We start from the raw sequence: 13,004 nt of genomic DNA, 5'->3' as shown, positions 1-13,004 counted from the left end.
TCAATTCAGTTCATGAAAAGCGACGAGTTAAGTTAGTAACTATAGGTTTTTATTGGCTAAATAACAGAGCCCACCCTCGTGGGTGATCGGATCCAACAAGGAGGAATACCAGCCAGTCGACCACCTTTATACCTGGGCAAGCAGGCGGAGCCATGGGCGGAGTCAGCTGTGGTCAGCCCAGGTATAACAGCGTGACAAGAGGTGACCTTGTGTAGTGATACAACAGTGTAAACAGTGATAACCATAGTGTAACGATATAAACAGTGATAACCATAGTGTAACGATAGTGAACGATAAAAGTGGTTTACCACATTCACCCCTTGTTTAAATTTGAGTCCGGCGGGGTGAAGTGTACTACCAGTTCGGGTATGTCAGTCTGTCTGGAGGCCTCGTAAGCCTTTCTGATCGGCGCAGCAGCGGCGGCGGTGGTGCAGTATCCGATGTTAATGCTGGTGTCTGCGTGGTCGGCGAAGGCTCGTGGGGTTCCGGCATGCCGTCTACCTGGGCTGGATTTGGGGGGGTGGTGGGGGGTAACGGTGGTGTCTCAGGGGTGCCCGAGGGTGCGAGGTCTCGTAAGGAAACTGTGTCCTCCTGCCCGTCTGGGTATGCCACATAGGCGTACTGGGGGTTGGCGTGCAGGAGGTCCACCCTCTCTACCAGGGGGTCCATTTTATGGGCCCTCACGTGCTTTCGCAGCAAGACGGGCCCCGGAGAAGTCAGCCATGTTGGTAGCGAGGTTCCCGTAGTCGACTTCCTGGGGAAGACAAACATTCGTTCATGGGGGGTGGCGTTAATGGCAGTGCAAAGCAGTGACCGGATGGAATGCAGCGCTGCCGGGAGGACTTCCTGCCAGCGAGAGGTTGGGAAGCCCTTAGACTTTAAGGCTAAGAGAACGGCCTTCCAGACAGTCGCGTTCTCTCTTTCCACCTGGCCGTTCCCTCGGGGGTTGTAGCTGGTGGTCCTGCTTGCAGCAATACCTCTCGCTAGTAGGAACTGGCGAAGTTCCTCGCTCATGAAGGATGAGCCCCGGTCGCTGTGTATATAGTTCGGGAACCCGAACAAGACGAAGAGGTCGTTCAGGCATTTGATGACCGTGGTACTGGTCATGTCTGGGCAGGGCAAGGCAAAGGGGAAACGGGAGTACTCATCAATAATGTTGAGGAAGTACACATTACGGTCAGAGGACGGGAGGGGCCCCTTAAAATCGATGCTCAAGCGCTCGAAGGGGCGGGTGGCCTTGATCAGGCTTGCTCTGTCTGGCCTAAAGAAATGCGGTTTGCATTCGGCACAGGTTTGGCAGTTCCTGGTCATGGTCCTGACCTCCTCGATGGAGTAGGGCAGGTTGCGGGCCTTAATGAAGTGGTAAAGTCTGGTGACCCCGGGGTGGTAGAGGTCGTTGTGGAGGGTCTGCAGTCTATCAATTTGCGCGTTGGCGCATGTACTTCGTGATAGAGCATCTGGGGGTTCGTTCAGTTTACCAGGCCGGTACAAGATATCATAATCATAGGTGGAGAGCTCGATTCTCCACCTCAAGATCTTGTCGTTCTTGATTTTGCCCCTCAGCTTGTTATTAAACATAAAAGCGACCGAACGCTGGTCGGTGAGGAGGGTAAATCGTTTGCCTGCCAGGTAATGCCTCCAGCGTCGTACTGCCTCCACGATCGCCTGGGCCTCCTTCTCGACCGAAGAGTGTCGGATCTCAGGGCCCTGGAGGGTCCTTGAGAAGAAGGCCACAGGTCTCCCCGCCTGGTTAAGGGTTGCAGCTAGGGCGAAGTCGGATGCATCGCTCTCCACTTGGAAAGGGATAGACTCATCCACCGCGTGCATTGTGGCCTTAGCAATGTCTCCCTTTATGAGGGAGAAGGCTGCGCATGCTTCTGCCGTCAGGGGGAAGGAGGTGGACTTCATGAGGGGTCTGGCTTTGTCCGCATAATTGGGCACCCATTGGGCATAGTAGGCGAAGAGCCCCAGGGTTCTCTTCAGCGCCTTTGGACAGTGGGGGAGGGGAAGCTCCATGAGGGGGCGCATTCTTTCGGGGTCGGGGCCGATGACTCCGTTCTCTACTACGTAGCCGAGGATGGCAAGACGCGAGGTGTTAAACACACATTTCTCCTTATTGTAGGTGAGGGTCAGCCGTTGGGCCGTACGGAGGAATCTCTCCAGATTAACATCATGGTCCTGCCGGCCGCGGCCGCAGATGGTGACGTTATCTAGATAAGGGAACGTGGCATGCAGCCCGTTCTGGTCAACCATCCGGTCCATCTCCCTTTGGAAGACCGAAACCCTGTTGGTGACGCCGAAGGGAACCCTAAGGAAGTGGTAGAGGCGGCCATTCGCCTCGAAGGCAGTATACTGGCGGTCCTCAGGGCGGATAGGGAGTTGGTGATAGGCCGACTTAAGGTCGATGGTAGAGAATACCCGGTACTGTGCAATCTGATTGACCATATCAGATATGCGGGGAAGGGGGTATGCGTCCAGCTGGGTGTACCGGTTTATGGTTTGGCTGTAGTCGATGACCAGGCGGTTTTTATTGCCGGTCTTAACGACTACGACCTGGGCACGCCAGGGGCTGTTGCTCCTCTCGATGATGCCCTCCTTCAGGAGACGCTGCACCTCAGAGCTAATAAAAGCTCTGTCCCCGGCGCTGTACCGCCTGCTCTTGGTAGCGACGGGTTTACAGTCGCGGGTGAGGTTAGCGAACAGGGAGGGGGGGCGGGACCTTGAGGGTGGATAGGCCACAGGTGGTACGCGGTGGGCGGTTTAAAGGCTGCTGGTTGTCGACTGTGAGTGGGGGGAGGGGTCCACCGTATGCCAAAGTGACACTTTGAAGGTGGGATTGGAAATCCAGCCCTAGTAGGACGGCAGCGCAGAGCTGGGGCAGGACGAGAAGTTTAAAATTTTTATACTCCGTGCCCCTAACCGACAGGGTCACAACACAGTAGCCGCTGATGTCTATAGAATGGGACCTCGACGCCATCGAGATCCGGTTGCGTGTTGGCCGGACAGTGAGGGAGTAGTGGCTCACCATGTCTGGATGGATGAAACTCTCTGTGCTTCCGCTGTCGAACAGGCAGGTCGTGGCGTGGCCGTTTACTTTGATGTCCATCATGGACTTGGACAGGTGATGCGGGCGAGCTTGGTCAAGTGTGACGGAGGCCAGTGTATGGCTGAGCGAGCTGCTGTAGTCTGCGGGTGAGGCGGTGGTCGGGTCTGGAGACAAGGTGGCGGTTGAGTGTGGTGAACAAAATGGCGGCGCCCACGACGTTGAATAAAATGGCGGAGAAGATGGCCGCTCCCACAACTCACATGAGGCACTGCTGGCGTCTGTGGCTTTCCCCCTGCAGGCCTTCGCGAAGTGGCCTTTCTTGTGGCAGTCGTAGCAGGTCGCGTTTCTTGCAGGGCAGCGCGCCCTCGGGTGTTTCGCCTGGCCACAGAAGAAGCAGCCGGCGGCCCGATCGCGGGGCTCCGATGTCGCAGCCGGTACCGGGGGTGGCGGTCCCGATCGGTTCCGGGACACCGACGCTGTGGTAGGTCCCAGAGGCGGCGGTGCGAGGGGTATTGCGGCCGATGTCGGGCCCGAGTCCCAGGGTCGTGCAGCACAGTACCTGGAGTACGCCTCGAGGTCCCGATGGGCCACTTCCAAGGAGCGAGCGAGGGTAGCAGCTGTTTTCAGGTCGAGGTCCTTTGATTCCAGCAGTCTTTGCCGTGAGTAGTCTGACCGAAGGCCTTTCACGAAGGCATCTCGGATGTTTCCATCTGTATGTTCTGCAGCTGTTACGGCTTTAAAGTCACAGTCCCTGCCGAGTATTTGCAGCGCCCGTAAGAAATCATCAACCGACTCTCCTGGCTGTTGCGAGCGGGATCTTAGGAGATGCCTGGCGTACATTGAGTTTACAGGGCTCCGATACTGTTCTTTTAGCAGGTTGAGGGCGTCCTCGTATGTGGCAATGTCCCGGATGAGTGCAAATACTTTAGGGCTCACCTGAGCGGTCAGAACTCTTAGTTTGGATGCCGGAGGCATGCCGGATTCTCCCAGGTAGGCTTCGAAGCAGCTCAGCCAGTGTTCGAAGTCGAGGGCTGAATTCGCAGCCTGTGGGTTTAGATCCAGGTACGGCGGCCGGAGGGCTCGTAGCCAGGCCGGCTGCTGGGGCTGTTGTAGATGGCCGTTTGGCTGAGGCTGTACGTCTGACTGGTCGTTTGGCTGCTCCGTTGTGTACATTTCAAAATTTAGCCAATAAAATTGATATACCTATCAATTCAGTTCATGAAAAGCGACGAGTTAAGTTAGTAACTATAGGTTTTTATTGGCTAAATAACAGAGCCCACCCTCATGGGTGATCGGATCCAACAAGGAGGAATACCAGCCAGTCGACCACCTTTATACCTGGGCAAGCAGGCGGAGCCATGGGCGGAGTCAGCTGTGGTCAGCCCAGGTATAACAGCGTGACAAGAGGTGACCTTGTGTAGTGATACAACAGTGTAAACAGTGATAACCATAGTGTAACGATATAAACAGTGATAACCATAGTGTAACGATAGTGAACGATAAAAGTGGTTTACCACATCGCCCACTTGTAGGGCGAAAAATTTGTCCCCCGCCTGTAGCACTTTGTAGGGCCCGTCGTACGGGGGTTGAAGAGGTCCGCGGTGGGCGTCGTGCCGGACGAAAATGAACCGTGCCTGGTGCAGGCTTAGCGGGACGTGTGAGGTGGATTCGCCGTGCCGGGCAATGGGCACCGTGGCGAAATGTAGCGCCGGTGAGGTGAAGTCGTGGCGTTGCTGGTCGGCTGACCAGGGTGTCGTGGCGGTGCGCAGGAACTCGCCGGGTACACACAGCGGCTCGCCCTACACGAGCTCTGCTGCCGATGCATGAAGGTCTTCTTTAACCGCGGAGCGCAGGCCGAGGAGGACCCACGGGAGTCGGTCGGTCCAGGCGCCGTCCTGGAGGCTGGCTCGAAGAGATGCCTTCAAGGATCTGTGGAACCGGTCACACAGTCCATTGGCTTGGGGGTGGTACGCTGTGGTGCGGTGAATGGTCACCCCGAGATTGCGTGCGATGGCGGTCCAGAGTTCAGAGGTAAATTGCGGACCTCTGTCCGACGTCATGTCGGAGGGGACGCCGAACCGTGCAACCCAGGTGCTGACGAAGGCTGTGGCAATGTCGGCGGTGGTGGTAGAGGTCAGTGGAATTGCCTCGGGCCAGCACGTGGTGCGGTCGACGATCGTCAGCAAGTGCGTGTGGCCTTGCGACGGTGGCAGGGGCCCGACGATGTCCACGTGGATGTGGTCGAATCTACGTGAAGGGACGGTGAACTCCTCGAGGGGTGCTTTCGTGTGTTGCTGCACCTTGGCCCGTTGGCAGGCTAGGCAGGAGTTGGCCCAAGTACGCACATCCTTGCGAAGGCCGCGCCAGACAAAGCGGTTGGCTACCAATTTGATGGCTGCGCGGGCGCCGGGGTGGGAGAGGTTGTGGAGAATCTCGAATGCCCGGTGGCGCCAGGACGCAGGGACGACGGGCCGAGGTTGAGATAGGGATATGTCGCACTTGACCGTGACTGCGGTCGGGCCGCAGGCGACATCGGCCAGGCAAAGCCCTGGTAGGTTGGTAGGTGCGGAGAGCAGATCAGGGTCCGTGAGCTGGTCTGCTGCGAGTTGAGCGTAGTCGACTGCCAGGTGTGCGGCGTGGATGGCGGGGCAGGAGAGGCAGTCGGCTACCACGTTGTCTCGGCCGGAGACGTGTTGGATGTCCGTGGTGAACTCGGACACTGCCGCGAGCTGGCGCTGCTGCCTGGCGGACCAGGGGTCGGTTGTCTTTGCCATTGCGAATGTCAGGGGTTTGTGGTCGACAAACGCAGTGAAGGGGTGGCCCTCCAGCAAAAACCGAAAATGGCGGCCCGCCAGGTACAGCGCGAGGAGCTCACGGTCGAAGGTGCTGTACTTGACCTCCAGGGGGCGTAGTTGGCGGCTGAAGAAGGCAAGTGGTTGCCAGGCGCCATCGACCCACTGCTCGTACACGGCACCGACCGCGTGGTCGGAGGCGTCCGTGGTGAGCGCTACTCTGGCATTGGGCCGTGGGTGCGCGAGCAGGGTGGCGTCGGCGAGCGCGATCTTGGTGGAGTTGAAGGCGGCTGATACGTCTGCCGTCCATTCGACCACCATCTTGCCGCTCCTGCCCCGGAGGGCTTCATACATGGGCCTCATGAGGGACGCCGCTTTGGGGATGAAGCGGTTGTAGAAATTCACCATCCCGAGGAACTCCTGGAGTCCTTTGATGGTGGTGGGGCGGGGAAATTGCTGGACGGCCTGCACCTTGGTGGGCAGGGGAATGGCCCCAGCATGGGGGATGTGGTGGCCGAGGAAGTCGATCTTGTCCAGGCCGAACTGGCACTTGGCTGGGCTGAGGATGAGCCCGTGGTCGCTGAGGCGCCCGAGCAGGATGCAAAGGTGTTCGAGGTGTTCCTGCTTGGAGGAACTGGCTACCAGGATGTCGTCCAGGTAGACGAACAGGAACTTCAGGTCCCGAAGGACCGAGTCCATGAGCCGTTGGAATGCCTGGGCCACGTTTTTGAGGCCGAAGGGCATCCGCAGGAACTCAAAAAGCCCGAAGGGGGTGATTACGGCCGTCTTGGGGACGTCCGCGGGGTGGACGGGGACTTGGTGGTAGCCGCACACCAGGTCGACTTTGGAAAAGACTGAGCGGCCGGCCAGTCCAGCCGAGAAGTCCTGAATGTGCGGCACGGGGTACCGATCAGGGGTGGTGGCGTCGTTGAGGCGGCGGTAATCCCTGCAGGGGCGCCAACCCCCGCCTGGTTTGGGGGCGATGTGGAGTGGGGAGGCCCAGGGACTGTTGGAGCGGCGGATGATGCCGAACTGTTCCATAGTGGCAAACTCGGTCCACGCGATCTCCAGTTTGGCCGGGTCCAGCCTGCGGGCGTGGGCGTACACTGGGGGGCCTGTGGTGGGGATGAAGTGTTCCACCCCGTGTTTGGCGACCTCCGCGGAGAAGGTCGGGTTGGTGAGGGCTGGGAATTCGGCCAGGAGTGCCGAGTAGTCATCCGTGGCCCGGGCGTGGCACTGTGATGCCATGTCGGCGGGTTGACGGGGGGCCATGGCGCCCAGGATGGGGGACATGGTGTTCATGTCCACGAGGCGGTGTCGAGGGATGTCTACCAGTAGGCCGTGGGCGCACAGGAAATCTGCGCCGATGAGAGGGGAGAGTACCTTGGCAGTGATGAACTCCCATCGGTAGCGGCGACCAGCGAGGTCGAGGGTGACTGTGCGGGTGCCGTACGTCCGGATGTCCGAGCCGTTAGCGGCAGCCAGCGCCTGTCCTCGTTCGCCCTTTTGGATGTCGAGGGCGGAGGCCTGGCTGATGCTGTGCTGAGCTCCAGTGTCGCACAGGAACCGGCGGCCGGTTTTGTCATCCGTGACGTACAGCAGGGAGCCCGCGTGGCCCACGGCTTTCGCGGGGGCTGGTACAGGGGCGGACTTGAAGGAGCAGGGAGGTGTGCACCGTTGTGCCCTGGCGCCGAACCGTGCGTGGTAGTAACAGTAGCCCGGGTTTGTGGGGCGCGAAGGCCCCGTGGGCCCCGTGGCTGGGCCTTATGGCCGCGTGGTGGCCGGTGAGGGGCAGCCCAGGCTGTGGCTGCCAGGTCCGGAGCGACGTCGTGGCTGGAGTGAGCGGACAGCAGCTTGTCGGCCTCGTCAGCCAGGGCTTCTAGGTCCGTGAGGCCGGACGCCACAATCGCTGGGCGGATGTTGGGAGGTAGCTGGCGGATGAACAGCGTGCGGAAGAGGGACCCGGGTGGGCTCTCGTCGGTGAGTGAGAGCATGTGGGAGAGGAGGTCTGACGGTGAGGCGTCACCGAGGCCTGGAAGGTCGAGGAGGCGGCAGTTTCTCTGGTATGTCGAGGTCGTAAATTTTTTAAGGAGCGCGGCCTTAAGATGTGCATACATGCCCTCCTCTGGTGAGTTCTGCAGCGCTATCCAGACCTTCGTGACTGTGGAGCTACCGAGTGATGCGACGAGGTAGTCATACTTCGTCCCATCTGTGGTGATGTGTCGCAGCCGGAATCGGGACTCAGCTTGGAGGAACCAGGCTTCGGGCTGGTTTTCCCAAAACTCCAGCAGTTTCACAGAAACTGCGTTCGTGTCCGCCATTGCAGTGCTCGGAATACGTTCTGAGCGTCGGGGTCACCAATGTTGAGGCTGCCGCGGAACACGAATGGAGGCCGAACCGATCTGAGGAACACATGGCTTTTTATTACATTCTCTTGAGAGATGGCTGCCCCAGCTCGTCTCTCTGCTAAAACCGAAACCAGAATGGGGCGACGCCCGCGCTTTTGTGTACACACTGAGGGCGACGCCCGCTCCTTTGTCATGCCTTAAAGGCAGCATGCTTCTTAAAGGCAAGGTGCCCGATTTATTGTCCATGGACGGAAAAGTGGATTGCGCCCGTTTAGGTGGCGATCCGCCACAGTGTTTTCTTTTGAGTAGCTGCTGCTGTCTTCTTTACATTAGGACAGAGGTCACTAAGAGTGTAGCATTTGTTGGGGATGGGGGAAGGGTCCTGGGGGGCGGGTTCCCCATACAGAAATCACCGGCCCAGTCTATATTGAGTCCTCGCTGGGTTATCACTTTGCATGGAGCGCTCATTGCCAGTCTATAAGAATGGGACCATTTTTATAAACAATGGGCAAATTTGGGTGTTGAAACATACTCTATTGAGGCGTATCCTCCCCAGATCTAACGTCTTGTACTTGACTTTTACAGGCTTACAGCAACTAAGGACCGGCACTGACCGCACAGACAGCTGCAGATCGAGATTGTTAGCTCTGGTCTCTAAAAGACTGCCATTGGGGAAGCTGGCTTTCTCCCATCGCTCACTGCAAACGTTTATCGAAAAAGAGAGACAGTATCTGCCTAAAGTGTAGCTTTACTCAATCAACAAGGAGAAACATTCTTCATCTACCAAAGGGTGATAGACTTCCCGGGTCTTAAGACAATCAAACCTTTTCTGTCTGTGGGGTTCCTCCATTTTAAGTTGCGTTATGGTACGAATTTCCTCAGATCCTCGCGGTTTGTTAGCGTGCAACCTTCATATGCTCTGTGCGTGCAAGGCTCCCCACTCCTTCCTGAAGCCCCGGTGAAGATTTCCAATTTGACCTACAAGGGTAGAGTTTCCACTGAGCGACCTGGGCGCAAATTGCGCCGTTTTTTTTTTCTTCTCGAGTTTCCGTTCAAACGCATTTGCATATCGCCGAATGCAAAATCTGCCATGAACCAGCGTGATCGGGCAGCGTTTTAAAACCCAATTTAAAAAAAAAATTAGCTTTTGAAAAGTATTCCTTGATATATTTAAGAGCGGTAACCTGGTGCCGTTTGATTAATGCAGCTGGAAATAGGTTTATCACCAAAAATGAGCATTTTTAAGCCACCACCTGTGATTAACCCCATTTTTAAATATTGAAAATTACTTTAAAAAAATATACAGAACCATTTGCTCGTTACATTGGGGTACAGCAGTCAGTTTCTTAGTAAATGAATTAAAAAATTACATACGAAAAGCTTCTAAAAGGTGCCTATAAGTGTCCTTGTTCCCAAAACAACCGGCTTAATTTTTACAGCCTCCTCGAAGGCCCGCAAACGAGCGCAATTAGCGGAAACTCGCCGCGGCGATTAATTCGATCTGGGGGCGTGGCCTGTATTGTAGGCGGGGCCAGCTTCAAGGGATGATTTTTTTACACCGGCGCAAAAGAGCACAGAAACTCGATCTACACCGAACGTAATTTGCGCTTAAAATTACGCGCTCTTTTGCGCTGGTTACGCCGATTTTGGGCAAATTGCGCCGAAGTACACAGCGCAACCGAGCAGTATCTCTATCCCAAAGTGTCCAACAGATTTGTTTTTCCCTTGGGCTTAGACGCGCTGTGGCCTTGAACACATTAGCGATCAGGCCAGGATACCACACTCTGCGGTCAGGATCAGTGTCCAATGTGAGGTCGGAGCCCCCGTTAAGTTTAACAATAGACTTGCCTGTTGTCATGGCATTGATGTCGATTGGGAAGGGGGAGGCTGGTTTGTTGGGAAAGACATTGGGCTAAAGAGAAAAGTAAGGCTGGTTTGTACAATAAATGAAGTCAAGTTGGGAGTGGAATTTGTTGTTGTCTGCACACCCCATTCCAACCATTAGAACTAAACACGCACACCCCTTGGTGAAGGAGTGAGGATTTTTCCAATTTTTAGTTTAATATTTTACTTTAAGATGCGATATTTTCCCTCTGTAATGGTGGCGCACGAAAACAAGTTCAGGCATTCTGAAGAACCTAGACTTCAAGATTGCTACTGTACATTGTAATATGTGTTTATTATTTAAAGGAGAAGTATCTTTATATATACAAAAAGTTTCTGTTGTTCTTTGAGCAAGGCGGTAAGCCGGAAGATGTACACTTCCATCATGTTACAAATATTACATTTGATCTCCGTCTCTGTCTTGTGAATTTGATGACCTTTTTGTTTGCTTTGACAACAATTTCCCTGAAGGTCTATTGATTCTGTATATAATATTTTGACTCCTCTTCATGTACTGTGCTCGCAGAAAGTCTTTGAATATAGCGTTAAGTATTGGGGCCAGTTCATAACCGAACAGAGTCAGAGGGAGGGATGGAAACTACGTGCACCTGTCGCATTATAGAGTGCTGCAGTCCCTGATGAACTGATTGTGGGACCCCCCCTTCATACTGCCTGAGGAGCTGCCTTTGTGCAGACTGACCTTCAGCTCCTCAGTGAAGATGGGTAGCAGTTTGGGAGGAAGGGTGAGTGAAGGAGAGGAACAAGTCTCTGTGTCAACTTGACAAGACATCATTAGACTTTTCAGGGCAGTAACAAAATGCATTAGAAAGTCCAAGATTCAAAACCTCCATCTCAAAAATGGTTACTTTCCACTTTAACCCAAGCTCCCAATTCTTCAATGTTTTCTCTGGGTCTCTTTATGAATGCACTACATTTCCTGATTGAGGAGGTTGGTAGACAGTCTCCTTGCAGGGTGCATTCAGCTCCGTCCCATTCCCTCCTCCAAGCTTGGCACGATGCTACTAAGAACAAGAGCTTGCAGTGAGGAGACCTGTTGTGAGGCAACATGGGACCTCTTGACAAGTCGCACCAACTGCTAACATTCAGAAGACAGCAACACAGATGCAATTGAGCTGCGTGAGTGAAGAAACTATCATGGACGAGGGGGGATCATAGGAACAGGAGGAGGCCAATCAGCCCCTTGAGCCTGTTCCGCCATTCAGTGAGATTGTGGCTGGTCTGTATCCTAACTCCATTTACCTGTCTTGGCTCCACATCCCTTAATATCCTTGGCCAGCAAAAGTCTATCCATCTCAGATGCAAAATTATTAACTGAGCTAGCATCTACTGTTTCCTATCTTCTCTCCTGAGTGGCTTGACTCTGATTTGAGATCCCAGGAAAATGACAAGCAGTCCTCCGCAGGTCAACCCAAGATTCTACAGTGCAGGCAGTGCCCACAGCTATGAAGAGTGGATGAGGTACTGCATTATTTTTGTTAGGTCCTTTTGAGGTTCTCTCTGATCAGTGAAGTACAGAAACAAAGCTAGTGTTTTCTTAAAAGAAAAGGTGGGAAGAATTAGATGAGTTAAGCAGTGGAAGTTGAGATCTCGGCCTCTGAATGTAGTGTAGAAAGGACTGTTCTAAATCCAGTGATGGGCAATAGTCCTTGGACACCAATAACTGGAAAGCACAATATATTTGAAATGAATCCAATCAAATTTGAGATGATGCATTGAATTTTGTTCTTCCTCAGAAAATAAAGTGAGATATATTTTCATTCATATTTATTGGAACTTGTGTTGACTAATGAGAAGATGTGAAAATGTTATTTATGTCAGTAAGAGTGAATCATGTTCTATTCCTTAAGTTTTTTTCTCTCTATCCTTCAGATCAAAAGAAAACCCAAGTCTCTGGCCAGGCTCCTGCTCCCAGGGCGTTTGGCACTCCCTCACTGTTAAACTGGTGAGTGGTCCATCGGAACAGGAGGAGGCCACTCAGCCCCTCGAGCCTGTCCCGCCATTCAATTAGATCATGGCCGATCTGTATCTTAATTCCATTTACCTGACTTGGTTCCGTAACCCTTAATGCCCCTTGCCCAACAAAAATCTATCAATCTCAATTTTGGCATTTTCAATTGATCCCCAGCCTCAACAGCTTTTTGGGGGGAGCGATTTCCAGATTTCCATCACCCCTGAAAGGCCTGGCTCTAATTTTAAGGTAATGCCCCCTTGTTCTGGACTCCCCCCACCAGATAGTTTCTCTCCATCTACCCTGTCAAATCCTTTAATCATCTCAAACACCTCAATTCGATCACTCCTTAACCTTCTATACTCAAGGGAATACACGCCTAGTCTATGCAGCCTCATAATTTAACCCTTTTAGCCCCGGTATCATTCTGGTGAATCTGCGCTGCCCCCCCTCCAAGGCCACTATAGCCTTCCTGAGGTGTGGGGCCCAGAACTGAACACAGTGACTCCAGGTGGGGTCTGACCAGAGCTCAGTACAACAGTAACATCACTTCCACCCCTTTGTATTCCAACGCTCTTGAGAAAAAGGCCAACATTCCATTAGCCTTTTTAGTTTTTTTATAACCTGTCCACCAGCTTTGACTGATTCCTGCACTTGGAACCCCTAAATCTCTCTGCTCTTCCACAGTTCCTAGCTTCCCACCATTTAGAAAATACTCTGATCTTTCTTTCTTCAGTACAAAGTCACTCCTCGTTCTAGGTTGTTTTTGTGGATTTGCTTCTCACTGTCTTCCCCCACTGGTACAGCCAGCGGCAGGAGCTCGATTCACGGGGGACTTTGTAGGTGCGAACGTGGATTTGGAGCTGTTGTGCTAAGGTGGGGGCTTCACCCCACCGTCCAAGCTTGGCGCAAGTATTTCACCGTTTCAAACAGTTTGGTTGGTGCAGGCACATTGAACCCAATGT

The 13,004-nt window shown here is 54.0% G+C and overlaps 1 protein-coding gene across 1 annotated transcript in view; it reads left to right on the top strand.

The window, feature by feature from the left end:
* The window catches only part of LOC147100252 (transmembrane protease serine 2-like), a 95,945-nt gene extending 84,097 nt beyond the window's left edge, over positions 1-11,848 (top strand). Inside the window, exon 13 of the mRNA XM_085967755.1 lies at positions 8,772-11,848. Within this exon, the coding sequence (XP_085823881.1) occupies positions 8,772-8,786 (15 nt within the window). The 3' untranslated portion in view covers positions 8,787-11,848. The remainder of the gene's footprint in view (positions 1-8,771) is intronic.
* The last annotated feature ends 1,156 nt before the right edge of the window (positions 11,849-13,004 follow it).

Source organism: Somniosus microcephalus, chromosome 26 (genome assembly GCF_052327205.1).
Source record: "Somniosus microcephalus isolate GS21.2 chromosome 26, FLI_Smic_1.0, whole genome shotgun sequence".
NCBI lineage: Eukaryota > Metazoa > Chordata > Chondrichthyes > Squaliformes > Somniosidae > Somniosus > Somniosus microcephalus.
This window is presented reverse-complemented; position numbering and strand designations above follow the sequence as displayed.